The sequence below is a fragment of the Eumetopias jubatus genome, unplaced genomic scaffold (assembly GCF_037043125.1).
Source record: "Eumetopias jubatus isolate StellerSeaLion01/CBP00866 unplaced genomic scaffold, mEumJub1_p1.0 scaffold_12, whole genome shotgun sequence".
Lineage (NCBI taxonomy): Eukaryota > Metazoa > Chordata > Mammalia > Carnivora > Otariidae > Eumetopias > Eumetopias jubatus.
This window is the reverse complement of record NW_028274818.1, coordinates 56924089-56950097: the sequence shown is the minus strand read 5'-3', so window position 1 is coordinate 56950097 and position 26009 is coordinate 56924089. Positions and strand designations below refer to the sequence as shown.

Below are 26009 nucleotides of genomic sequence, written 5' to 3'. Positions count from 1 at the left end.
ACTATCTTGTAATACAGTTGGGCATCTATGTTATCCTTTCTACCTATCACCCATTTTTAAATTCCTTGAGAGCAGGAATTCTGACTTTTTCTTAAGATTTTATTTATCAGAGAGAGAGAAAGCACAAGCGGGGGCGGGGGGGTGGGGGGAGAGCGGCAGGCAGAGGGAGAAGCAGGCTCCCCACGGAGCAGAGAATCCTACGCAGGACTTGATCCCAGGTCCCTGAGGTCATGACCTGAGCTGAAGGCAGACGTTTAACCAACTGGGCCACCCAGGCGCCCCTATGTTCTTTCATTTCTTCACAACAATCCTGTCAGGCCGGTGTTACCTCCACTAAGCGATGAGGAAGCTGAAGCGCAAGAGTGACTTCCCCGTGTAGCAGAGCTTTGAATGGCAAACGTCGCATTTTGAACTCTCTTCCATCCTATCAGCATTAATTATTGAAAAAGTAATCAGTACTACTACAAGATCCTTTTCCAGAATCAAAAGAAATGATGTTCACAAATGCCTTTTCCAAACTATAACATGTTACTACTCAAGGGTAAGGTATTAATTACAAGGACATCAAAATCATAATAAGTAGAACAAATAGGTATCCAATCTCATTTAGAGCACAATGCCTTGAATAAAACTGTCCCATGGCATGGAGGTCATCGATAGGCGTTTTAATCTTACATTTCATGTGGATGTACTTTTAAAAAAAAATAATGGCAGCGGTGCCTGGGTGGCGCAGTCGGCTGAGGATCCGACTCTTGGTTTTGGCTCAGGTCATGATCTCAGAGTCCTGGGATCAAGCCCTGAATCATGCTCCCTGCTGAGCAGGGAGTCTGCTTGCTTGTCTCCCTCTCTCTCTGCCCCAGCCCCCACTCTCTCTCTCTAAAATAAATAAATAAATCTTTAAAAAAGTAATGACGGGGCTCCTGGGTGGCTCAGATGGTTAAGCGTCTGCCTTTGGCTCAGGTCATGATCCCAGGGTCCTGGGACCGAGCCCCGCATCGGGCTCCCTGCTCAGCGGGGAGTCTGCTTCTCCCTCTCCCACTCCCCCTGCTTGTGTTCCCTCTCTCGCTGTGTCTCTCTCTGTCAAATAAATAATTTTTTTAAAAAGTAATGATATTTAGCTATTTATACTGGCAGGTACTGAATCTGTTACATATCCTTTATGGAATTTAATATTCATATGGCACTAGGATGTGTTTTACAACAAAAGACAAAAATAAGACATGCTCCCTGCTCAGAAGGCTTACAATCTGAAAGGCATTAAGATACAGGGGATATAACTATAGGGACAGAAAACTTTAAAAAAAATTTTGGCATGAAAAATGAGTCTTTGGTGATAAACAGGTTTTAGAATGGGATATTAAAGGGAAGGTACTCGTTTGCATACTGTGAGAAACGAGTGATTTGGTTTCTGGGACATAATGAACAAGTGATTCTCAGCTGATGGCAAGAAGATGCCTCCTTGGATATCAATATTTTGGGCTAGAACAAAGATGCTATGAAGTTTCAAATCAAGATGGTACCTTGAGCCCTTGATTTGATTGAGTTTCCTTTATTTGTAAAATTCAGTTAACACTGAAGGGAATGTGGGTCTTTTTTGGTTTCTAAAAGGAAGAATGCTTTAAAAAGAGAGATGAGAGGTACCAAGATGAAGACCAAGAAAAATAAACAGTTGCAGTGTGGTGCTAAAAATAACAGGGAGGGGCACCTGGGTGGCTCAGTCGTTAACCATCTGCCTTCAGCTCAGGTCCTGATCCCAGGGTCCTGGGATCAGAGCCCCGCATCGGGCTCCCCGCTCTGCGTGAAGCCTGCTTCTCCCTCCCCCACTCCCCCTGCTTGTGTTCCCTGTCTCGCTGTGTCTCTCTCTGTCAGATAAATAAAATCTTAAAAAAAAAAACAACAACAACAGGGAAAACGACAGAAATAAAGGGGAAGAATCAAAGGTAAGGATCACAAAGCAATGGGAAGAATTCACAGGATGACAAGGTTAAACAGGAAGGTCAGGTGAAGGAAGACTTAATATGAAATTTGTTCTAGGAGGAATTATTAAAAGGTTTAAATATGTAACCCAAGGCTCCTACTGAAGCAAAAAAATTTGAAATAATTGTGATTAAAAGGAAAAATATAATGTAAAATATTTATTTAATAAAAATAATTTTATAATCTATACAGAATTGAATAAAAAGTACAACAAATTACTTTCACTTCTTTGCAAAACTGCATACAGTACAACTTACAAACTGGGCTCAGCATTCTGTAAATATGGCCACACACCAGGATATGAACTTATTATTGTCTTAAATAAGTAAAGGCTCCAGTTGTGCGACCATGAACTTTGAATTAAATTCCAGGGAAATATTGCTTTGGTAACATGAAGGGTTTGATTGTACCACAGTGCATTTTATTAAAAAACATTAAAATAAAATCCCTCGAACACCACTTTTCTACCTGTTTCTGAATAAACAATTCCCTACGTAGCAAAACAAAAGATACAATATAAAATTAGAGGCCGTCCTTTTATGACATCACTTCTTCCCTTAGTGTTCTGCTCTTGCCTTTGATCAGAAAGGAAAGTGAGTGGAAAATGGCCTATACTTACCCTGTTTCATTTACTTCTATCTAGTGTTCCCACTTATACTAAATGAATATGTCAACTTTGGAATCTTGATACTATTATTCACACTGCTTACCTATGTTATTCTAAATAAGTTAACCTAGATTTTTTTTTTGAAGATAAGGCAACAAAGTCGGCTTTAAAATGGTTTTCATGTCTCACATACACTAGCAGCCACTTGGTTGACTAATTACAGAATTCGATGCTTACATAATAACATTTTTCCAGTACCTTGGAAATGAAATCACTAGCAATTATTATTTTAAGCAGACATTCCAAGATGGTCCACCCTTAGAGGCAAAGGCAGATTTAATGTACAAAACGCAGGAATCAAGTCTATCCTAGTTCCTATCCCAGTGAAATCAGTAAAAAGAGGCTCAGTTTGTGAAAAGGCCTTTTAATAATCCAACAAATCTAAGTCCTAATGAAATCTATATCTTGGATAAGAAGGACAAATAATAAATAAGCTATAAATAGAGATGAAGATATTAAAAAAAGACTTCCATTTTATTTTGGAAATAAAAGGGAACACAAATACAATATGGGCTAGTTGTTATCTTTAGCTCATATATTAACTTTTCATCATAGAATTAAAAGTCCTTCATACTGAAGACTAAAAGACAGGCAAAACATACCTTAAGTGTTCTGATTAGGTCTCTTCATTTAGATTATTAGCAAGCCTCAAAACTTGCCTTATTTTCTAACTAAATGAGCTTCTCTGAGAAGCATATGAATAAAGCAAAAGTGTATTTCTAAAGATAATCTACATAAGTACAAAATTGTCAAGGTGGAAACAACATTCATACAATGAATTTTTAAAAATAACTTAAAATTAGAAATGACACACATTCCTAATACGATGGAACACCAAACCAGAGCAAATATTGCGTAGAAACACAAATGCACATGAGTAACACAGAAGTAAGAATTAAGTTGAATAGAGGCAGTTGCTGTTAGAACCTATTTCTATTCTGACCTGTAATATCCCATGGCCCCTGGGAAGCCCTAGTCCCACCACGCCAAGCCCCTGGCTGATCAGATACAGGGAAGTAACTTGACCTATGAAACACCATACTCACTTGCTATCAAGTATAAACGCCATGTGGTGCTTGAGTGCTCTTATTACTCGGTTTTCAAAATCAAGTTCACTTTTGAATCAGAACAAAGTAATTCTTAAAACAGCTTTCATAAATAATCCACGAGATAAACTTCACCTCTGGCTCCTCTAAACAGTATTGTTCACTCTAGGAACACAGAGTGTAGTCAGTTGGCTGCTTTGAAGCCTTAAAAAGCACATTCATGAATATACATCTATATATTAAAACATTAAATACATCCAGGCACAGTTGCTGTGCAGTTTTTGCTCTAAGAAGCAGCTTATAAGCCGTGTATTATGACGTAGTTACTTGAGAACTCAATTCTGCATCTTCATGCTTTCTACATTTCTTCATAATACTAACTGTACCATTAGCCAGGAAAACCACAGCGATGAGTGCAAAATACCCAGCGTAGATCAGGAACTAAAGGGGATGGGGAAAGAAGTAATGTAGAGAATTATCAATTAGAAGATGAGATGTTTTATTTTATATATGTGAACATATCCTTCTAATTAAAGGTATATTCAGTTTCTCAGTAAGCCTTTACAAAACACTGTACACTTATACAACCTGCCAGGTACTGACAATAAAACGAGGTAGCACAGCATGGTGGGACTAAAGCCTGACCGCCTCAGTGCGGCTCCTGACTCCATCGCTTACTAGCTGTGTGACCCTGACTGAGATACTTCATCTCTGAGCCTCAACTTCATTTACAAAATGGAATTCACAACACTCCCTATTTTACAGGGTTGCTGGTAAGGGATGAGATCATGTATGTTAAGTGTTTATTAGCACACAATGCTAAGGCTGCTAATACTACTGCTTTTTTTTTTTCTTATTTTTGTGGCTGTTATTGTTACAAATAAATCATGGTCTCTACCCCCAAGTTGGTAGGTTAAGTGTGAAGAGCAGGCCAAATTCTGAAGATAAAGAACTTCTCTTCTTCACCAGAGGAGGGCAGTAGGAAGTCAACTATATTCCATTACGGGATTACCTTTTACTTTTCATACGGATCTTCTCTAGGCTAATATTTGAATGTGACTATATAGTTTATCAACATCTTCATCATGATCATCATCTTAAAAGAACTTATGAAATAACTATCAGCTGGCTCATGAGTGCCATACGGGTGCCACTGTAAGTCTTCGAGCCAGGTTCTTTAAAATACATTTTAAAGGATACATTTTCCTATAGGAAACCTGCTGCTTAATTATGGCAGTTAAGAGTTTCAGCAGAGCCTACACAATTCGAGAATTAGTAATTTTTAAACCCACTATTTCTATAGCAGGATGATAAGCACTTAGTTTCTCTCCTACCCTCATTCCAAATCTAAGCACCTAACCCTTGAGAGGTCTTCTCAAGGTTATCACTGCTGGTAGTAATTGGGGAACATAGAGAAAGTAATAAGCTCCCACTCCTCTGCTCCCCCAGCCCACCTTTGTGAGGCAGTATGATCTAGTGAGGGATGATTAGGCTTTAGAGTTAGAAGCTGGTTTAAATCCCAGCTTTGCCACATCATTACTGACCGTGAGAACTTAAACAACACTTTACAATACGTAACATCTCTCAGACTCATTCTCTCGATGTCCAAGCCTGACGACAACCTTGCAAAACGCTATACAGAGTACCTGGCACACAGAAAGCACTCAGTGCACATCAGCTACTATGAATATCATTTCTGTTAGATCTCTTTAGTAAAAACAAAGTTAATTACTGCTACCATGTTGGGCGTTTATAACTAGGCTGGAATGGGGGTGGGGTAGGCACTTTTTGATTCAACTGCCCACTTTGCCAGAGTACAGAGCAAGCCCCACCTACGAACTCAACTCAACGCACGAAGGCATATACGACCGTGCACTTCCTGAATGAACACAAGTATCCACAATGTTACAGTGTGCAGCTGTCTCCTCGATGCGTCACTTGTGAAGAATCTCCATGCTATTCAGCAGCAGCAAGTCACTACCCTGGTATTTGGGTAGGTGGTATTTTTGATAAAGAAGGGAGGAAACATACAGTACTGTGAGATGGAGCAGAGCATCTCAAGCACGGGATACAGTGTTCCACGCACCGAATTAAAAATGGAAGGAAATACTGGATGAGGAAGCAGAAAAGCTCGGCCTGGAAGGAACCAATATTACTTCTTGGCTCTACCAGGCTGTTGAGTAATGTTCAACTCAGAAATGTTCTAGGTCCCCATCAAAATGTTCTAGGTCCCCCAACATCCTCCAGGGAGAAAAGAACTAAGGATGGGGGTTGACTAAAGGAAGGAAGGAACACTTCTACTTTTTATATCTGTCTACACTGTTTGAATTTGCTTTCATTAAGATTCACTTGGTCACCCTGATCGAGTGATAACATCTTGAATGTCGAAACAGAAATCTTACCTGAGTGGTGATGTCTAAGCCAAGGCCACTGGAATCCACCACAATGAGAGTGAGCAGCGTCTGCAGGGCCAGAGCAATGAAGGTGTTCACACCAAACACCAGGGCATAGCGCTCCATGCTGAGGTTAGCAGCAATCTGAAAACTTAAAAAAACAATCCACAAAGGAAGAATGAATAGATAAGAATCACTTCCAAGGTAGTTACGATTTCTACTTCAGCTGTGAAGAGTAGCCCCTTCTTTCTACTCTCATTTCCCTTCCCAACCAGGTGAAAAGCATGTTGTTGCTAAGTGGTGTAAACCTCATGCAAACTTCTGAACAGAACAGGAATATACGAACAAGGAAATAAATGAGCCTTACCTAAGTGCTTCCTCAGGAGAAAAACATAAAATACAATGCTTCCTCCTGTTTGCCTCTTCTAACTAGAAATTTTAATTGGTTTGTAAAGAAACCGAAAAAGTTTATCCTGTCACAACTTTTCCGAATGCTTCTTTGACTCAAAATACATACGTTGCTATAGTGATGAGTAACATGTAGATGATTCTGAAGACCACATAGGATGTGTAGCACACCCAGATGTTGCACACAGTATCCATGATATACACGGAGGCAGCAATCACCAGGGAAAAGAGAGACAGCGTCATCTCCCCCCACGTTGACCAGGATATTTTTACGTAACCCACTGCAAACACGGCAACAGCGCCTACAGAACAAAACAGAGAAAACTGATCTAGTTATTTTGCTAAACAAATGCTCTTTTAATGGATTAAAAATTCAGCTTAGATTATTAAATTTTTTAAAACCTTGCAACTTATAAATAGGGTAGCTCAAGATTAGGGAGTGCCTTGAAAGTCAGGCATAGAATTTGGACTTGATGGAATAAAGAACATGGAGCCACTGAGAGACGAGGAGAGACTGAATGAGAGCAACTGATAGTGAGATGGAAAAGGATACAGACCCAGGGATGCTGCTGAGGAAAAGCTACTGAGGCTGGCGCGAGGCAGGAGTCACAAAGAGCCACTGCTTCCAGCTCAACAATGTGGCAGGAGGGATCACCCCCTCTCCTAACCGAGGAGCTGTTCAGAACATGGCAAAAGGGCTTCCCTGCTCTTTGGTAACATGACGAGGCTGATAACGATAGCTAAGATGTGCTGAGTGCTTTCTAAGTGCCAGACACAGTTGTAAGTGTTTATAGAAATCATGGGATCGCTTCTAAAAACCTTAAGAAGTAGGTCAACAAACTAGAAAGGGTCGATAGAATACAACAGTCAAGGACACAGGCTCTGAGTTCAAACCCTAACTTTACTACTTACCATCTATCTGATCTTGGGCAGGTTATCAACCTATCGGTCCATGTTTCCTTAACTGTAAAATACGGGTAACAACTGTACGTATCTCAGGCATTTTGTGAGGACTGAGTTAATATACATAAGTCCTTAGAACAGCACTTACTGCAGATTAACACTCAACATATAGGAGTCATTCCTATAAACTACTGTAGATTGCCATTCAAAGTTTCACATCAAGTGGCAAAAGCACCCTATAAATACAGAGATAATGGAAACCTGAATAAGAAGACAATTTTGAAAATCATTTACATTAGGCTTCCCTAAAAGACAAAGAATTCAAGTTTGTTAATCATGCTCATCCACAACTTGAGCACTGCTAAATTTCTTCCTAAATTACAAAATCAGAACTCAAAATAAAGAAACCATTCCTTGGGGTCACTTCAAATTTAGGAGGGGAGGGGAAATCTGATTAACGTTGACCAAACCACCAGAGGGAGAACCACCGCCCCGCCCTGCTTACCTAGGAGGGTGGACACGGCCTCCACACCACCGTTGTAGATAGCATCATTGCGAGAGGGCATCACCTTCTCCCACAGGCCCTGTGTGTAGTTCACCACTTGGAAATAGCCACAGGTGGAGAGGGCCCACCACACAGACCAGCAGAGCAGAGGGCGGGAGGAGTAGCACATCAAGAAGTCATTCCACAGGACCTTCAGCACAAGGAGATGGTCTGGCTTGGGTTCCTACAGAGGAAAAGGGGAAGAAAACTCAAATACTAGGAAGGCAACCACAGAAAACAACTGTTAGAGACTTCATTTTCTATCTGACAGACATTTTTGTCCTTGTGAAAACCAACTGCTTATTTATTTTTATGCATACAAACGGCATAGAGGCATACTCCCATTTTATTGCGCTTCCCTTTACTGCACTTTGCAAATACGTGTTTTTAACTAATGGAAGGTTTATGGCAACTCAGTGTCAAGCAAGTCTATCAAGAGCCAGGTTTCCCACGGTGTTTGTCACATCATGTCTTTCTGTCACATTTTGATAATTCTCACAATATTTCAAACTTTTTCATTATTATACTTTTTATAGTGATCTGTGATCTGTGAGCTCTTATGTTACTACTGTCATTGTTTGGGGTGCCATGAACAGTACCCATATGAGATGGCCAACACAATCAGTAAATGTGTGTGTTCTGTCTGCCCTACCGACTCGCCACTCTCCCTCTATTTCCCTCTTTTCAGGCCTCCCTGTTCCCTGAGGCATAACATTGAGATTAGGTCAGTTAATAACCCTAAAATGGCCTCTAACAGCACCTTCTGCTATGCTTTTGTTCTATTTCCTTTGCCTAGAATGTTCTTCACTATTCTTCTATTCAAATTTTATCTGACTCCCAAAGTCTATCTCAAACACCAGGTCTTGCAGGGCATGAGAACCTCCAGATGTGACCACAACATTTGAGTAGGTATAGTTGGGTGTTTGCAAGGCCAAGTTACAGTACCACGCATTTCTCAGCCCTGTTGTGCACAGAGGGAGACTAGTTTGTAGCCAAACAATGGCTAGGATGGAAATTTCCAAGCGTAAGTTTGCTTCTTTTATTAAGTGCTTCTGAAGGACACAATCCCAATACTAACTCTTGCTATGAACAACAAACATTTTCATGATGAAAAGGAGGCTATCATTATCTCCTCAGCTGTTGATATTCCATTATCCGAAACACAGTAAAAACATATAGAGTGAGACTTAAGCGATGGGAACAAATAATGTACATTTGGTTTCAAGAAAAAAAAACACAAAAACAAAATATGGATCAGGTAAGAACTGGTACTATTGAGGTAGGTTTGCAATTTAGCAACAGTGAAGTTCTGACCAAACATAAAAAGCTTCTAGGACACTCTCTCTCCTGCTCCGGCCTGTTGTACACTTACTCTGCTCCCAGATCAGTCATTCTTGCCTTGGCCTGGTATCTCACTGAGCAGTCGTTCCTAAACTGGAAAGTAGGGCATTAACCACCTGTTAAGAGTTGACCTGTCTGGGGCGCCTGGGTGGCTGAGTTGGTTAAGCATCTGCCTTTAGCTCAGGTCATGATCTCAGGGTCCTGGGATCGAGCCCCGCATCGGGCTCCCTGTTCCGCGGGAAGCCTGCTTCTCCCTCTCCCACTCCCCCTGCTTGTGTTCCCTCTCTCAGTGTGTCTCTCTGTCAAATAAATAAATAAAAATATTTAAAAAAGAGTTGACCTGTCTTTCGCTACTGTTTCGGGGAGCGTACACTTATCTGAAGTTCAAGGGCACTAAGCTGTAACAGGGAAGGGCACAACCATGTATGGCTACACACTCTCTCCCCTCATCCCAACTCAGATACATCCACTGGCCGGGGTGTGACTGGAGATATCCAGAGGGAATGGTGTGCAACAAGGAGAAGGCAGACTATGTCCTTCACGTGAGTCTCTATACAATTCTGGCTTTGTGCTTGGGGCCAGCCTGGAGGGAAAGGGGGCCCACTGTCCCAACACAGACCTCCCACCAATCACTGTCACCATTATCATTTCTTTAGATTCTGAAAGCCATTTTGACATGGAAAGACATAGGAAGATAAGTATCACATACCATGGAGCAAAAAACCCCATGCAGTTATGAAACTCCATGTAGACTGTAATTTCATGTACTATAAAATGTATACCTATGAATACATACTTAGGTATATATGAAAAGAGATGTTTAGGAAGGTCACTAAACTATTAATAGTGGTCATCTACTATTGTGCTAGCAGATCAGATGATTCTCCTTTTTATGTAGTTTTCTTTTACTGTTTAATTAAAAAATGAAGTATAAATCTTTTTACAAAATCAGATTTTTTCCTATTAAGATGATATGTTTATTAGCTATATATTGTATCCATAGGGACTCTTGAAATTAAGTAAATAAAGGCCATTTTCTCCCTAAAATGAGAGGATAATCTCAGTGGAATGAGAACCAAGCAATGCTCCATAGTCATGCCTACTCACACCATCCCTAAATTCAACTCCTACTCATTTATCACGATGGGCATCTTGCTTCAGATTTCACTTCAAGAAAGGGTTCTGACTCGGTGTTACAAACAAAACAACAAGAAAAAATCTTGGAAAAATTATTTCTCTTCACCAAGGAACAGGAGTCTCTAATACAGTGGTTTCTGAAGTCAACTGCATCTGGGTTTGAATTTTGACTGTGCTTTCTATGTGCCTTTGGGTGAGTTATCTGATGTAAGCTTCCATTCCCTCAACTGTACAAGGGGGACAGTGATACCTACATCAGAGTTTTTTATAAGGATTAAACGAGCTAGTGAATCTAAGATTCTTAGCACAGTATCCAAGTACCCAGGTCAAAATAAATGGGAGCTGAGGCAATAATGAGGATAAAGAAAGAACAGCGGGAGCACACCTGCCTACACGCAGATGGAAAAAATTTCTAAATCTTAGGCTTTTTACTATAAAATGGAAATTAACGTTTATTTCAACAGGCTTTTGGAAGAACTAAATGGGTGTTACTCAGTAGGTAGCAAGTGCTCACTAAGTGCTGATTTCCTTTGTACTCTATCATGACCCATTGATACAAGCAACGAATATTTACGAGTGCCCATACTGCATGTTTGGCGATAGATTCTGGGAATACAGCAGAAAAGTCCCTGCCCTCATTAAACTGACATTTTGGTAAGGGAGATAGACGATAAACACACACACATGAGAGAGTTTACAGGAGGAATGATACTATGAAGAAAAGAAAGAAGGTAATGGGCTGGCAAGGGACCGTGGTAGAGAAAAGGAAGGACAACGAGAGTGTCGAAAGGCTTTCTGAAAAGCTCATGCCTGAGTTGATACCTGAGTGAAACATGGAACCAGCCATGAAAATCAGAATGAAGGGCAGTCCTGACTGAGAATCTTCGGGCTGAAGTTCCAAAGTGGGAATAAGTTTGATGTGTTTCAGTCAGGTCCATGTGGAGCAGAGCCGTGAAATAAGGCCAGATTGTAGGGGGTCTCAAGGCCACAATGCGAGTTTTGGATTTTCTTCTACACACCATAGGAAACTATGTGGGGGTGAGGGATAGGATAAGTAGGGTTTAATGCCTAAACTGTGAAGATTTAAGTCAAGGACAGGTGACTGCAATTAAACCACTTCTATGACATTATGTGTTCCTAACTATACGGGTGACTGGACCGGAAAGGACAAGGTGTTTGTGTCATGCCTGGCAATCTGAAGAAAAACGTACCTTCAGATCAATCAGTTCGTAAAACTCAGTATTCTAGGGCTAAGGAAAGTTTAGTGATCGTCTGATTGAACATTCTACATTTAAGAGTAGCCTCAGTTAAAGAATTAGTGGTAGAATTAGTACCGGATTCTAGTGACACCTTTCATAAAGTTCAGAAGACCAAGGGGAACCAATTCAAAGTGAAAGATTATTTGCAGCCTCACAATAACTATCTGCAGTGAAGGCACAAAGCTGTTCTTGATTAGTCATGTCTAATGATAAAGATGATAACAGAAATGAATATTGATTACCTACTACAAATATTCACTTGAGACCCTTACATTGCCTCTAAATTTAACACTCGAAATAACCTGGTGAGGTAGACAGAAGAATGAGAAAGAAACTAAAGTCTCAAAGAATTAAGTAACTTGCCCAAGATCACCCTGCTGGTAAGTACCAGAACGCTGGTTTTATCTTCTTCAAAATCCACTATGGTGTGCTGCTAGAAATTACAGTAAGTACAAAGTGGAAACATTAATGTTGCTACGCTCAAACACACACATACACAAAGAATGCTTACTCATCATAAAGGGTATCAGTCTACAAATAAAAGTATAGTTAACAGGTATTGGTGTCAGGCCCTGTGCTAAAGAATTGGCTTAATTTCTATCATTTCTAATGGATGAGCAACTGAAAATAAACCAGGTCCAATTATAAGCCAAGCACAGAAGGAATCCAGTTTCCTATTTAGGAAAGAGAATACCTGGCCTTGCTGGAATGTCAACACACTCTGCCCCACAGCAATAGGCTCATTCTGAAAAGAACTCACAAATACTGTAAGGTAACTTGTGGACGGGGCTGTCACTTTGACTCCTACTTCATTTTCCCTTTCCATAAAGTCAAGATCAAACTACCCACCCACCTACCTACTCTTCTTTACTATATTTACAATTATGATTTACAGTTCGGTTATGGGCTCTGCCAACTTAATATGGCGCTGCGATCCCCAATTGCCATATTCTGACTTCCTTCAAACTTGTCAAGAGAAACAGCACTATTTTAGCCCTATACAGCTGCCAAGGATATGATGGAACTGACTTGCTTCTAACTTTTACCACACTGTAGCCAGCCAACATGATGGTTCTGACCATGTTGTCGCCCCAGTGAAAGGCTTTATGTAGCAAAGTACAGATCAAAGTGGATCTCATATATGCTCTTTAATGATGTCACAGAGTCTATCAGTGCAATTCTGCACAAGTCACTAATCCCTGTTCCCAATCCTTATCTCTAAAATGAGAAGGTTGATGGCATCTAAAGTCCCTTGTGACTTTAAGATATTCTAACAGTCCTACGGCCTGTGGTTAGAATCACTTCAACCTCTAAAATTTCATAATTCTTCAGCATGTCAAATGCTAACATTTTGCATTAGGTTATAAACAGCAAATGTCAAGTTGGTCTAAGACAGAGTTGAGTTTTTCAAATGGTCGGTTACAACTCATTAACAGGTAATAAAATCAATGTAGTGGGCAGTGATCTGCATTGTAAAAAATGAAATGAATAAAACAAATAATATACTATATGTTAAATCTAAGTTACAAATTAAAACTAAAATAAAACAGCCAAGTTTTTATCAAACAAATGAATTCATCAAATTACCGATAAAGTATTGTGCTGTAAAACCTCTGCTTCAGTTACATAGAAAATATATACACACTTACAAAGTGGAACTTGTTCCTGTGTAAGATGTTTCTTACTCATGTTCAAAATGGTTTAAAATTTACTGGTCTATACAAACCTTTAGAAGTATGGCCAATGTTAATATTTAAAATATATAGAGATAGGTATTATGCATATGTCTGTACGTACTAATTTTAGCTAGTCATTTTAACACATTTGAAACAGAATTTTAAAAGGGTCCTTATTCTTTTTCTCTACTACATAAGATCAGGTGATTTTAACTTTCCCTCCTCCATCAACCCTTTGTTGACTTGCCAACATCTTATGTTACACTTAACAAACTATGGAGGAATCAGCATTACATTCCTACTTAATCCCGGGAATCTGACTGATGCTGCTACAGGTGCCCTAGTAATCAAAGTAAGTTTCATGACCAGAGTCACCTAGGCTCAAGCTCTTTGGGATGATAATATAAGTTTCAACTAGTAACCACAAGTGAAGAGCGGGGATAGGCATCAGAGAGCAATTAGATGCCACGTGGAAACAATCTGAGTTAACTCCGGGGGGGAGCCGAAAACCACTCATGTGGGTTCTCTACTCATTCAGACTACAAGGCTTAGAGAGCTCAGTTTTATGACTGACAGAGCCCACCAGCAGAGTGAGAATGTTAACAGGTTATTTCCAAACATGCCCCATGAAACTTAAGACTAATTCAGTATGGTTGGAATGAACCTTGCCCCTCACAGCTTATAACCTGTTGGAAATTTTTATAAAGAAAGGTGAATGATTGGGGGAAGCAATTAATCTTCCTGGCTAGCCAGAACGTATGGATGGATTATTCTGATGCCATACCTAAGAGACAATTTCAGAGTCACACTTTTAATATGTATTCCAGCACAGAAGAGGAAGTTCCTAAACTTAAATACTTTGGGTTTCAATTCAGAAACTAGAAGTAGATATTCATCATTTATTGGAATCATTCCATCTATTCATTAAGCAAAATTTTCTGAGTGCTTTCTTTATATACCAAGTACTGGGGATAGGAAGACATCTCTGACACAAGCAATATAATGTTGTGTAGTCTGACTCTAGAGGTCATTCACTCCAAATATATTTGTCATCCCTTATATAAATCAACCTTACCTTTAACCAATCAATGAACGAACCAATGGACCAACTCCGGATAAAAACCTGAATCCAGATGAGTACAAGGTCTAGAAAGAGGGGGTGTCCTGTCTGTTTTGTCACCACTGCTCTAGCAACCACAAGACCTTTAAGGCTAAACTTACCGGCTCCTCCTTATTTAGAGGGATTTTTGACTCAATGTCCTCCCAGCCAGGAAGGTGGTTAGAAGCTGAGGTGTTGGTTACAATGCCACCATTTTGTGCCTTGATGCCATTCATTCTCTGGCAAGTGGAAGGAACATGGTGAAAGAAAAGGCTCTTCTGTGGCATAGGCAGAAACCAGGCCACAGCAAAAGCCACAGAAACACAGGTAAGAGAGATGACATTCAGACTGAACAGGGACCAGCCTGCCACGGAGACGAGGATTTGCCCCAGGACAGAGCCCACAGTAAAGCCCACCAAGGTGGCACTCCGACAGTAACTTGTGACTTTCTGGTACATGTTGAGGTCTACCACGCTGTAGATATAGGAGTAATAGGCAATTTCAGTGGCTGTGGCGATGCCATAGAAGAATTCTAAGAACTGAATGGCCAGCAGTCCTTGGGCGTAGAGCAGCATGAACCATGTAACAATAAGGCTGAGTCCCTGCAGCAGAACGACAGGCTTATAACGGAGGTAGTCTGTGGCAAGGAACACAGGGAACAGCAGCACCAGGTAAGAGTAAGTCCACACTGGATAAATTTCATTTAAGACCTAACAGAAAAAGAAAATTTAAAACCCATTAGTGATTATCAACAGACCTGGAATATTCGTAACAATTTATTCTTATAAAACAACCTACCAATACCTCTAATAAATCATCCTTATCAACCAAAGAGCTCTCAACAACAATTCTGATAATTGTTTGGCACATACTTCCCCATTTTCACCCCATCATCTTTTTCTTAAAATCCTCCCCCTTCCTCAAGGCCTGGCTGGAAGCCGTCCTCACCCCGGCAGCCTTTGCTGAGCTGACAGTGTTCGTGGAGCAACCCTGGGAGCTCCCCTGACCTTTGTGTGTGCCCGTCCCCCCACGTCCCGCACAGCACTGCTTCCTAACCGAGGCCGCACATCTCCCATGGAGCTTTAAAAAATGCGGATGCCTAGCCAACAACCTCCCAGGAGACTTTTGTCTGAGCCAGAGCTGGGGACCACTGCCTTAGAGGGCAGACTCCTGAGGGCTGACTCGCCCTCTGACACTGACCTGCACAGCCTAGCAACCAGCAAGTACCTGTGTGGAGGGTACTTGGCTCAATAACTGTTTTGGAAATAGGTTTAAGTGTTTGGGAATCATCATCGATTCTCCCTTCTAGCCACAGAATTAGGGCTAAAAAGAGGGGCTGTCCTGTCTGTTTTGTCACCAATGCTCTAGCAACCACAAGACCTTTAAAGCTAAACTTACCGGCTCTGATTAGGTTTGATTAGGTTTCTCTGATTTTAAGTTTTATTGCTTCGGGGGAACAGGTAAAGAGGATAATTCTGTCCTAGTCTTGAGAGAATAATTATCTGTGGATGATAGGATTATAGGCAACTTTGATGTCCTTCTTTTTGCTTGTCTATCATATGAAAAGGATAAAGTTTTGGTTTTTAATGGATTTTTAAAATTGGAATAAAGTAGACATAATCTCTAAAATAAGCTCTCCGCCATACAGACCCCACTGGGGATCTCACCCCCAACATTCGATGTGTGATTATCGACAAGTTTTTGTTTAGCTCCCTTTAGGTTTCGTCTCCATTACCAGTAAAAGCAGCATAAACCCTCCACCACCGGGTTGTTGTTGCAAGGATTAAATGAGAGGATACAGGCAAATCACTCCCTCATTGTATTTAGAAGTCGAGACTTGAGGACTGAAGCTGAAACAGACTCTCTGGGACGGTACGAATGAGGTAATTCAACTGACCTGCCATCCCCATTCTTCCAGTATCAATCACTATAGGAGACCCTCCCCTCTTTTATACCTACCATGCCTGGCAAGGTCCTGGGGATGTATGTAAGTTGGTTTTTTAAATGATCATTTCAAAGTCTAGATCAGTGGCCCTGATTTTTAAGTGCTTTCTGAAAGGCAGTCTTGGTAACAGGCTGAATACTTTGCCATGGAGCAATCTAATCCTAGACTCTGACAATCTAAAGCCAAGGGCAACTTTCTTTTTAACTCTCATGTATGCTTCAGTTCACCCAAATGTAAAACGGGCTAATTGTGTTCAGGGTTTAGAGGAACAATAAAGTAAACAATTACTGTGAAATCTTTTGCTAGTGCAGAGCACAACTACAAAGGCAAAATATAACCTGAAATATATTCCAGACTTGATTTGTTTTTGATTGGCCAGATATCAAAAGATTTTGGTCTAATAGTCTCACCTTCATGAATTTTAGCCTAATTTGTATTTGCATAAATCATTTAGCAATCTCCACTCGATCAGGAAATTTCTTGCACCTGAATATGGGTATGAAAAGAATAATCGTGACCTGTAGAAAGGACTAATTCAAAAGTGTGTAAATTTTAGTGACCGAGGAACAAAAGTGCACTTGGCTGGTACCACCACAGCCTATGACACCTCAGCAGAAAACCAAAGGGCACAGATAACTCTCAGATAAAAGCTGCGACTTTTCACAGTGGTGTTCCATTCACGATTCCCCACTCTTTTTTTTGCCTCTGGTTTTATAGACAGTCTCCTCTAGTTTTCTGAAGTGTGAAACTGCCACCTCTAACTCCACACGTTTATTCACCTTCACATTTTCCCAACGTTAGCCGCCATGCCTTTGCTTTACAAACCCTCTCCATCACTTCCTTCAATACCCCACATTCTCTTGTTCCCAACACACCCTTCAGGACTTCGACTTCTTCACTCCAGCAATACTGTCTGTACCGATGCATGTTCCATACCCTTCAATAACGGCTGTCCCAAAATGATTAACTACTAGGTTTTCGTTATGGAAATCGCATCCTTTTAATTATCAACTTAACGTGCTTATATTTATGAGTCTTATTCTACTCCTAACACAAAACCACAATTAAGGTAATGAAGATGAGGAAAAGTAACCTGGGCAGACCTGCAATGCCAAGTAGGAATAAAATTAAAGGCGGGTGGGGGGGAAGAGATGGGTTCTCTTTAACTCATTCTAAATGAAAAACCTGACTTTTCTCCTATGAGAGATCAACCCAAGATGAATGTCCCTCTCACAGTGTTATCAGCATTATAATAGCAAATGTCTACTGAAGCACCACACACTATGCTAATTGCCTCACCTACCTTACTACCTTAGCATTTAATCCAAACAATAACCCTAAGAGGTAGATGCTTTTATTACCTGTTTTACAAATGGAGGGAACTTGGCCTTACAGAAAGGTTAAGTAAACTACCCCAAGTTATCACAGCTAGCATTGGCAGAGGGAGGATCAGAACCTTGATATTCTGAATCCGCCACACTAAAATGCCTCATTTCTTCAATCAGAAAACTACTGTTGATCATCTACTATGTTCCGGGGCTACTTCTAATGCTGGCAGCAGCTTTTTCAACCTGTATTAAGGTGCTTTTATAAGGCATTCACGGAGAGATTAAAACCACACATTCTCCAGAGTTTAGCCATTGGGTCTCCAAAAGATCCTTTCTTTTTCAATGCCACCATGGACAAACTGTTACACCAAAAAAATGTTTCTTCAATAGATATTTTTAATCCTGAAGGGAAACTTCCCACATGCAAAAATGTACAAATTACAGACTCTCATTGTCCATAGTCTGGACAATACCTGCTGAATCTCAGGTAAAATCTGCCATGTGAGCGAAGGGAATTGATTTTATCATAAGGTGCCTTTCACCATTCTTTGGATCAGAACTTGTTTGTGCTTTCTTCTGAGAGACAGAAAGTCAAGAGAAAACATGTTCATTTTAAGCTCTAATTCGGATTTAGACTTTATTTTAGAATCCAGTTTCAATTAAACAACTAGTTAATAAACTCTTATTTGCACAATATTTTAAGCTGTGTGGATTACAAAAAATAAAATAAAACAAAGCCTCAGTTCTTCAGGAGTTCTGAACCTAATGAGCAATATATATTCATACGTTACTGATAAGAGAGATAGGAAATGTGGGGTTACTTCCTTGAGGTGGACCTTGAAGGAGGAGAAAGTTAGAGGCTAACAGAAACACAACCACAGACAGGTATAGGAAGCTTATTCAAGCAGAGATCACAACTTTGAGTACAGACTGGTAGATGAGAGACTGGATATGCTGGATTTATGACTAGAAGATTGATGTGGATGGCGTGTGGGCGTGTGGGCACGTGGAAGATGCAAGGAGAGGAAAGATGTAGCAGGAGATAAGGCTGTTAAGGAAGATAAGAACCAAATTTTGTAGGACTCCGAGTATCAGACAGAATAGGTAGAAAGTTTTTTTTTTTTAAGTCAAAGAAAGGTAGTGAATGTCTGTCAAATCACATGCTAAAAAAGATGAAAGAATAAAAAAATTAAAAAATTAAAAATTGGAGATATAGAGCTCTATTTTATTAAAAGTTTGGCTTCATCTATTAGAACACAGTCCATTTTTAACCTCTTTAAAACTTAGAAAGTCTGTGTGCCGGGGGCGCCTGGGTGGCTCAGTCATTAAGCGTCTGCCTTCGGCTCTGGTCATGATCCCGGGGTCCCGGGATCGAGCCCCACATGGGGCTCGCTGCTCAGCAGGGAGTCTGCTTCTCCCTCTCCCTCTGCCCCTTCCCACCCCCCCACCCGCTTGTGCTCTCCCTCTCTCAAATAAGTAAATAAAATCTTAAAAACAAAACAAAAACCTTAGAAAGTGGTACCTGAAACAGGTAAACATTTTTCCTGAAATCTCAAAATCCTTTGAGTGCAGAGGAAGACAGAGGAAATTCTGTCCCCCTTTTCCTTCTTCTGCCTTTGGACTTGGTTAACAATAGCTCCATTTAAAACGATCTAAGCTGGTCCTTCTAAAGTTTTACAAGTAAATACAAATCTCAACACAAACATCACTAACCATGACCTGACATTCACTTTGCCTAAAAATCATGTAATATTTTTTTATTAACTGTCCACTGGTGAAAGCAAGCATTAGGTCAGAAAGCAGAACAAGTTATTCTATTTATTTCAGTTACTAGATATTTTAAAAACCCAGGGTTCCAGAGAGGGTCAACAGAGCCATACTGTGCACGAACACCAGCATCAGCCAAGGTCCAAGGTCCTCATAGACAAATGACCTCCTTTCTAGACCACTAAATTTCTTTTCAAACTCTGCCCTCACCCTCCTCCAATTTGCAATAACAGAAATTGTGCTATGTGTTTTACCAGGTCTAGCACCCTTGTTCTCTACTCCAATGCCACTGAACGTATTGCACTCACCCTAGAAAGCTCTCTGATTAGACAGGGCACATGATGACACATGACATAACAACTCCTCTGCCCAGGGCATATGACAAAACAGATCAACTTTCAAATATCAATGTGGGTGGGACCAAGTTTTTCCCCGTGCGCCCCTCTCTCAAGCAAGGTGCACACACTGTGCAGATCACATGGCAGTTCCCATGAAACTTTCATTGTAAGCAGCTCAGGAAGTATCATTTCTGCTTCAGTGACTGCACCTCAGAGTCAGTGGCTGTCTCCAGAATCACTCTCTCATATTTACTGCAATAATTTTCTTCTTGCAAAATCATTCTGTTCACAATGTTAAAATGTAACCAGTGTTAAAATCCAAATAGGTAACGAGTAACTGTGACTGTCCTTTGTGGGGTGGTCCTTAAGACCGAGAACTAAAAGATCTAAAGTTGGGTAAAAGCCAATGATATTTGCTGGAGTAAGACAATATAAGAAATTCAAATGAAGCCCTCCATCTAGGATTCAACACTGACTTTCAATTCCCTATGTGTCCTCGAAAACAGAGCAGCAAAGCACCAACAAACTGGACTGTGAGTCATTATACCCTGCTCTGACCTGCTCATTATACCCACTATACCCTGCTCTGACCTGTTATGCAGGGATTGAGTTGCTACTCAAAGAGATGATTACTAACCACAGGAAGAAAAGTAAAGTTTAAATGGGAGGGAAGGGAAGGGAAGCGAGGAAAGGCAGGCATATGAAAAAACAGCTATTCAGTGCCCACTCTGCTTTCCCCCTTTGTAGTGTTCTAGAAGGGAATACCAGACCTCCGCTTTCACGCCTGTAGCTGAGAAGCAAAACATCTGTGAACCAAAAATTCACCATGCAAGAAAAACTGTAAGTGCCAATTATGTGATACCATCTCAGTATCTGCTTTTATCCCAGGAGGTAGGGCATGAGGGGGGACAGCATGTCCTTGAACAAAGCCTTACCTAATTAATAATCAAAACAAATTAAGATGATGGATTTTTGTTTGTTCTGTTGTCCTTATTTGAGTACATCCATCCTGTCGAAGGTAAACAAAGTAAGGTATGAGAAGAAAGGGAGCAGCGGGGAGAGGGAAGATTCTTTCAAAAAGCAGGGGTTACTTATAACCTAGCAGCTGGTTCCCTACTTTCAGTCAACAAACATTTACTAACCCTTTCTGCACGCCCAAAGTACAACTTGTTTTCACTCTTTTCTCCAAATACGCCGCTGCGCCCCCTCCCGCCGCCCAGCCGGAACTGCTGGACCAATCCGAGCACAGTGCAGGGCAGCAGCATGGGCACTCCGCCTGAAGCGCACGCGTGCTGGGGCTCCCGGCGCATGTTCTGAGCCCTTCACAGAAGACATGCCCCATATATCCAACGGACGCCCGAAAACCTGCACAGAGTAGTGCAGCGCCAGCACCGAGCCGCCTTCCGACTGCGAAAAGGCAGAGCTCCCTGCCCAGAAAGCGTCCGGAGGCTCGAGCGCCCTTTTCACTCGCTCCTCTCCTGAACCGCCTCCCCAGCGCCCGCTCTCCGCCGCGCCCGCCGCCGGGCCGCCTCCGCGCCTACCTCCCTCTCCGTCAGGTTCTTGTCGGGCCCCAGCAAGTAGGGGGTCAGGAAGGGCTCGGACGGCCTGAGGCTGGCGAAGAAGCCGTAGGCGCACAGCAGCGCGGTGGGTAAGAACCAGCATTCGCGGGGCATGCGAGCAGTGCGCCGGAGCACGGTGGCAGCCGCCGCCGCCACCCTCCGGGACCCCGGGCCGGGCACATCCATTCGGGGTGCGGAGGGCGGGGATCTGGCCCGGCCCCTCTCCCTCTCCTCCTCCGCCCGCCTCAGTGAGGCTCTAGCGCTGCCGCGGCGCGGAAACCTAGAATCGCGAGCGGCGCTCTTCGCGGCGGAGCCAGGTCGCACAGGGCTAACCGCCGCCTCCGCGGGCAACCCTCCAGTTTTCCCCTGCTGCGGACGCCTCGCGTGTTACTGCCCGAATGCGAGACCCGCCCCCCAGGGCCGCCCCCCTCCCGCCACCGCCCCCGGGCGCACAGCCAATCGCAGCGGATGCCTAGAATTTGGCTTCTCTCCCATTGGTCGCTGACTCAGGGGATGCGAATCGGCGCGGGCTGAGCGCGAGTCCGCTGACGTCCGCCGACCTGCAGGGCTTGGGCTGAAGACATGGAGGACTCGGGTTGCCGAGGCGCGTTTGTCACGGCGGTGAGCGGCAGTTAGGCGGAGCGCCCTCGGCGCACGCTCGGGTCGGCTCGGTGTTCGTCCCTGAGGGCCTAGTCCCCCCCCCGAAAGGAACGCGCTGTTCCACACACTCACTCTCTCCCGCTCTTAGTCACCATCCCTCCGGAGTTCATTCAGACTCCTCACGAGAGACTCGCTCGGCTGCCAAGGCCCGGGCAAGATTTAACCTTGGGGCGGGGGAATGCCACACCTTTCCTCCCGCAGCTCTCGTGTCTTAAGTTGCATTCATCTGCCAGTAGAAAGACACTAGAAGCCTAGGATCTAAGCACCCGGGGCGTTTACCAACAGAAGAAAGTGGATAAAACATTTAGAGAATGAACGAGTGCAGTGGAGTCCTAATGAAAGGGCTTCAGCTTTATCTCATTACTTTTTGCAAGCAGGACACCAAGAAGGCAAACATAACTGTAGCTATGGCCTGTGTTTAAAAGGAAAGTGGCAAATCCTGAGTCACTAAAGCAATCGAGAAATAACGATCTCTTTATTAAAAAAAAAAAAGAGGTCTTGGCATAGTTTTCAAGGGCAAAGCATGACAAGAATACCCAGTGCTTTCTCTCATCTCTCTATAAGCCTCTTTCTGCCTGACTCAGCCTGACTCTGTCCCAATCATTCCACTGCAGACCGAGCTGCACCATTTAAAGCAATTTTTTCCCTCTGTAGTATTTGCAAAGTAGCAGATTGTCAGAAGTTCACAGAACACGTGTTTGAACTCTTTTGCTTTAATTTGTTACCACACATCTAGCTCAATTTTCCTCCTGTAATAGCAAGTAACATTTTTTTTTGCAAGCAGATACATCAACCACAAAAATGAGTCTACCGATGCAACAACCTGCTAGTAAAGGAAAATATTTGTTTTTAAGGCTGCACAAGTGAATGCACCAAAATATGAGTTGATTAATCTAAAGAAATGCAGTTGATGATATTTACATCTACCAGTGGGCCTCAAAGTGTGATCCAGAAAATCCTAGGAGTCCCTGGGACCTTTTTAGAGTTCCAGGAGGTCAAACTACTTTCATAGTAATACTAAGACTTTTTTTCCTTTATTTAATAATAAACCTTACTTTTCCACTCTAGAGGCTACATGATATGTGATTATGTCATAAGAGAATGTGGGCTTGCATGTTTTTGTGTTTAATAAACTTTCCAGATTTAATTTCTGATATGGTAACAATCAATAGGAATAAGCCACAAAAACAAAGTCTTTAGGATACTAAATAACAGGAATCTTGAGACCAAAAAGCGAGAACATCTAATCTACATAATACAATTTTCTAGTTCCTAAACTGTAGCCATAGTATTTACCTCGCATCATGACTCCAGAGAGAACACCAGTGGTCCTCTTGGCAATTGCTTTGTACATTCAGTGCTTTAGCAGAAGAGAAGGAAAGAGAAGTCTACCTGTTAAGAACAGCTTTCTGTCCCTTCCCTGAGGCTTAGAGACCTGAACTGTGTTAATCTGTAAATCACTGGTTCTGAAAATTTCCCTGCTATAAATCACTTAGGCACCTCAAATCGTCTTTGAAATGTTGGGCATTAACAAATAATAATTGTTCTCGAATTGGGCAGAAAATGTTTTCATTATTTTTCTCTAAGAGGGTATGCTAGGCAGAATTCTAAGAATGACCTCCAGTGACCCTTGCTTGTATAATCCCCACCCCTTTGAGTGTGAGGTGGAACCTGTGAATTTGATGAGATAATGCACCTGTGACACAATTATACGGCAAACATGAGATTATCCAGGTGGACCCAATCTAATCACGAGAGCCTTTTAAAAGCAGAGAATTTTCTCCAGATGGTAGCAGAAGAGAAAGAGCTATTTGAAGAGTGAGAGAGATTTGATGTGCTGCTGCTGGAGCGGGTTATGTGCCAAGGACGTGGGCTCCCCGTAGCAGTTGAGACTGACTCTTGGTTGACAGCCAGCGAGAATTGGGGATTTCAGTCCTTCGGTCACAAGTAACTGAATTCTGCTAACAACCTAAAAGAGCTGGGAAGTAGATTCTTTTTCAGAGCCTCCAGCCTGTCCAATACCTTAATTTCTGCCTGTGAAACTCTAGGTAGGGAACATGCCCAAGCCCACCTGGACTTCTGATCTATAGAACCATGAGCTAAATTGTTGTTGTAATTTAAAAAATAAATAAATAAAAATTTTTAAAAATTGTTGTAATTTTTTAAGCTGCTAAATTTTAGGTAATTTGTTATGCAGCAATAGGAAAGGAATACAGAGGCAAATGGAATATATTTTTTAATTAGGGTAGTAGTCACATAATATAAGATGATCCATTAACTGTCTTTGTATGTACAACTCAGTGGCATTAGTCCATTTGCATTGTTGTGTAACCAGCACTGCTACCTTGTAAGACATTTCGCCACTCCAAAAGGAAACTTGTAGCCATTAAGCAATTGCTTTCTCTTCTTCCCTTCCCCCAGCCCCTGGGGAACCCTAAATGTGCTTTCTGTTTCTATGGATTTACCTATTCTGGATGTTTCATACAAAGGGAATCATACAGTATGTGACCTTTTGTATCTGGTTTCTTTCATTCAGCATAATAATTTTAAGGCTCTTCAACATTGTAGCATGTATCAGTACTTCATTTCTTTTTATGGCTGAAACATATCCCATCTTATGTGTATAACACATTTTGTTTATCCATTCTTCAATGGTTGGACATTTTGGGTTGTTTCCTCTTTTTGGCTATTGTGAATAGTGCTGCTATGAACATGAGTGGGCGAGTGTTTGTTTGAATACTGGTTTTCAATTATTTGGGGTACATAGGAGTGGAATTGCCAGATCTTTTTATAATTCTGTTTAACTATTTGAGGAACTGCTGAACTGTTTTCTACGGAGCCTGTACCAGTTAGCATTCCCACTGGCAATGTACAAGGGTTCCAGTTTCTCCATATCCTGGCCAACACTTGTTGTTTTCCTTTTTTTTTTTTTTTTTTAATATCTATCCTAAGGAGTGTGAAGTGGTATCCCATTGTGATTTTCATTTGCATTTCCCTGATGACTAATGCTGTTGAGCACCTTTTCATGTATTTGTTAGCCATGTATATATCTTTTGTGGAGAAATACCCATTCATGTCTTTTGCCCACTTTTGATTGGATTGTTTCTCTTTTTGTTGTTGAGTTGTAAGATTTCTTTATATAATCTGGATATTAGACCCTTGTCAGAGAGATGACAGGCAGATATTTTTGCCTATTCTGTCGGTGTAAATAAACTATTGAGGGACAGGTTTTTTTTTTTTCCTCTATTAATATATAAAAGCATGTGGGGATGTGTGTTTTTCAAAAAGAATTATGTACTTTCCAATCTTGCTTTCCTCAGGAATAATTTGTAGAAAACACTCCATTGTGATAAGGGTAAGCTCTAATTCTTTCTGATGCCCCATTGTGTGGGTGCACTATAATTTATTTATGGCCATTGACTCTGTTTCTAGGTTTTTGTTCACTGCCCACAATGCTGCAGTTAACATCCTTGTACGATATATGTCTATGTATTGTTTGCTTCATTTTTATGAAATTTATTTCCAGGAGTGGGATAGCTGGGTCAAAGAGTATATGCATTTTTTTTATTTTAATAGGCATTGTTCAGTTGTTTTCCATAAACCAGCAGGATGAGAGTATTTGTTTTGCACTGCATCCTTGCCAACAATAGGTGTAATCAATTTTTTGATTTAATTTTTGCTAGTCGGATAGGTGGAAAATCAGTGGTTCTCAACTTGTAATGATTTTGTCCCCTCCAGGAGACATTTGGCAAAGTCTGGAGATATTTTTGACTGTCATAATTGTTAGTCATGGTGGGTGGTAGGTGCTACTAGCTTCTAGTGGCTGAGCCAGGGACTCTGCTAAACATCCTACCATCCCCAAGACAGCCCCACAACAAAGAGTTATCCAGCCTAAAAGGCCAACAGTGCCAAGGTTGAGAAACCCTGGTATAAAGAGCTACCCCATTTTATCTTCAGTTTGA

At 41.5% G+C, this 26009-nt stretch overlaps 1 protein-coding gene across 1 annotated transcript; it reads right to left on the bottom strand.

The window, feature by feature from the left end:
- Positions 1-2195: 2195 nt before the first annotated feature.
- SLC19A2 (solute carrier family 19 member 2) lies at positions 2196-21740 on the bottom strand. Its single transcript, XM_028123001.2, has 6 exons — positions 21370-21740; positions 14573-15160; positions 7900-8122; positions 6601-6793; positions 6093-6234; positions 2196-4131 (listed from the first exon to the last, which is right to left on the bottom strand). The coding sequence occupies exons 1-6, from the start codon at positions 21571-21573 to the stop codon at positions 4003-4005; spliced, it is 1479 nt and encodes a 492-aa protein (XP_027978802.1). The 5' UTR covers positions 21574-21740; the 3' UTR covers positions 2196-4002.
- Between the last annotated feature and the right edge of the window lie 4269 nt (positions 21741-26009).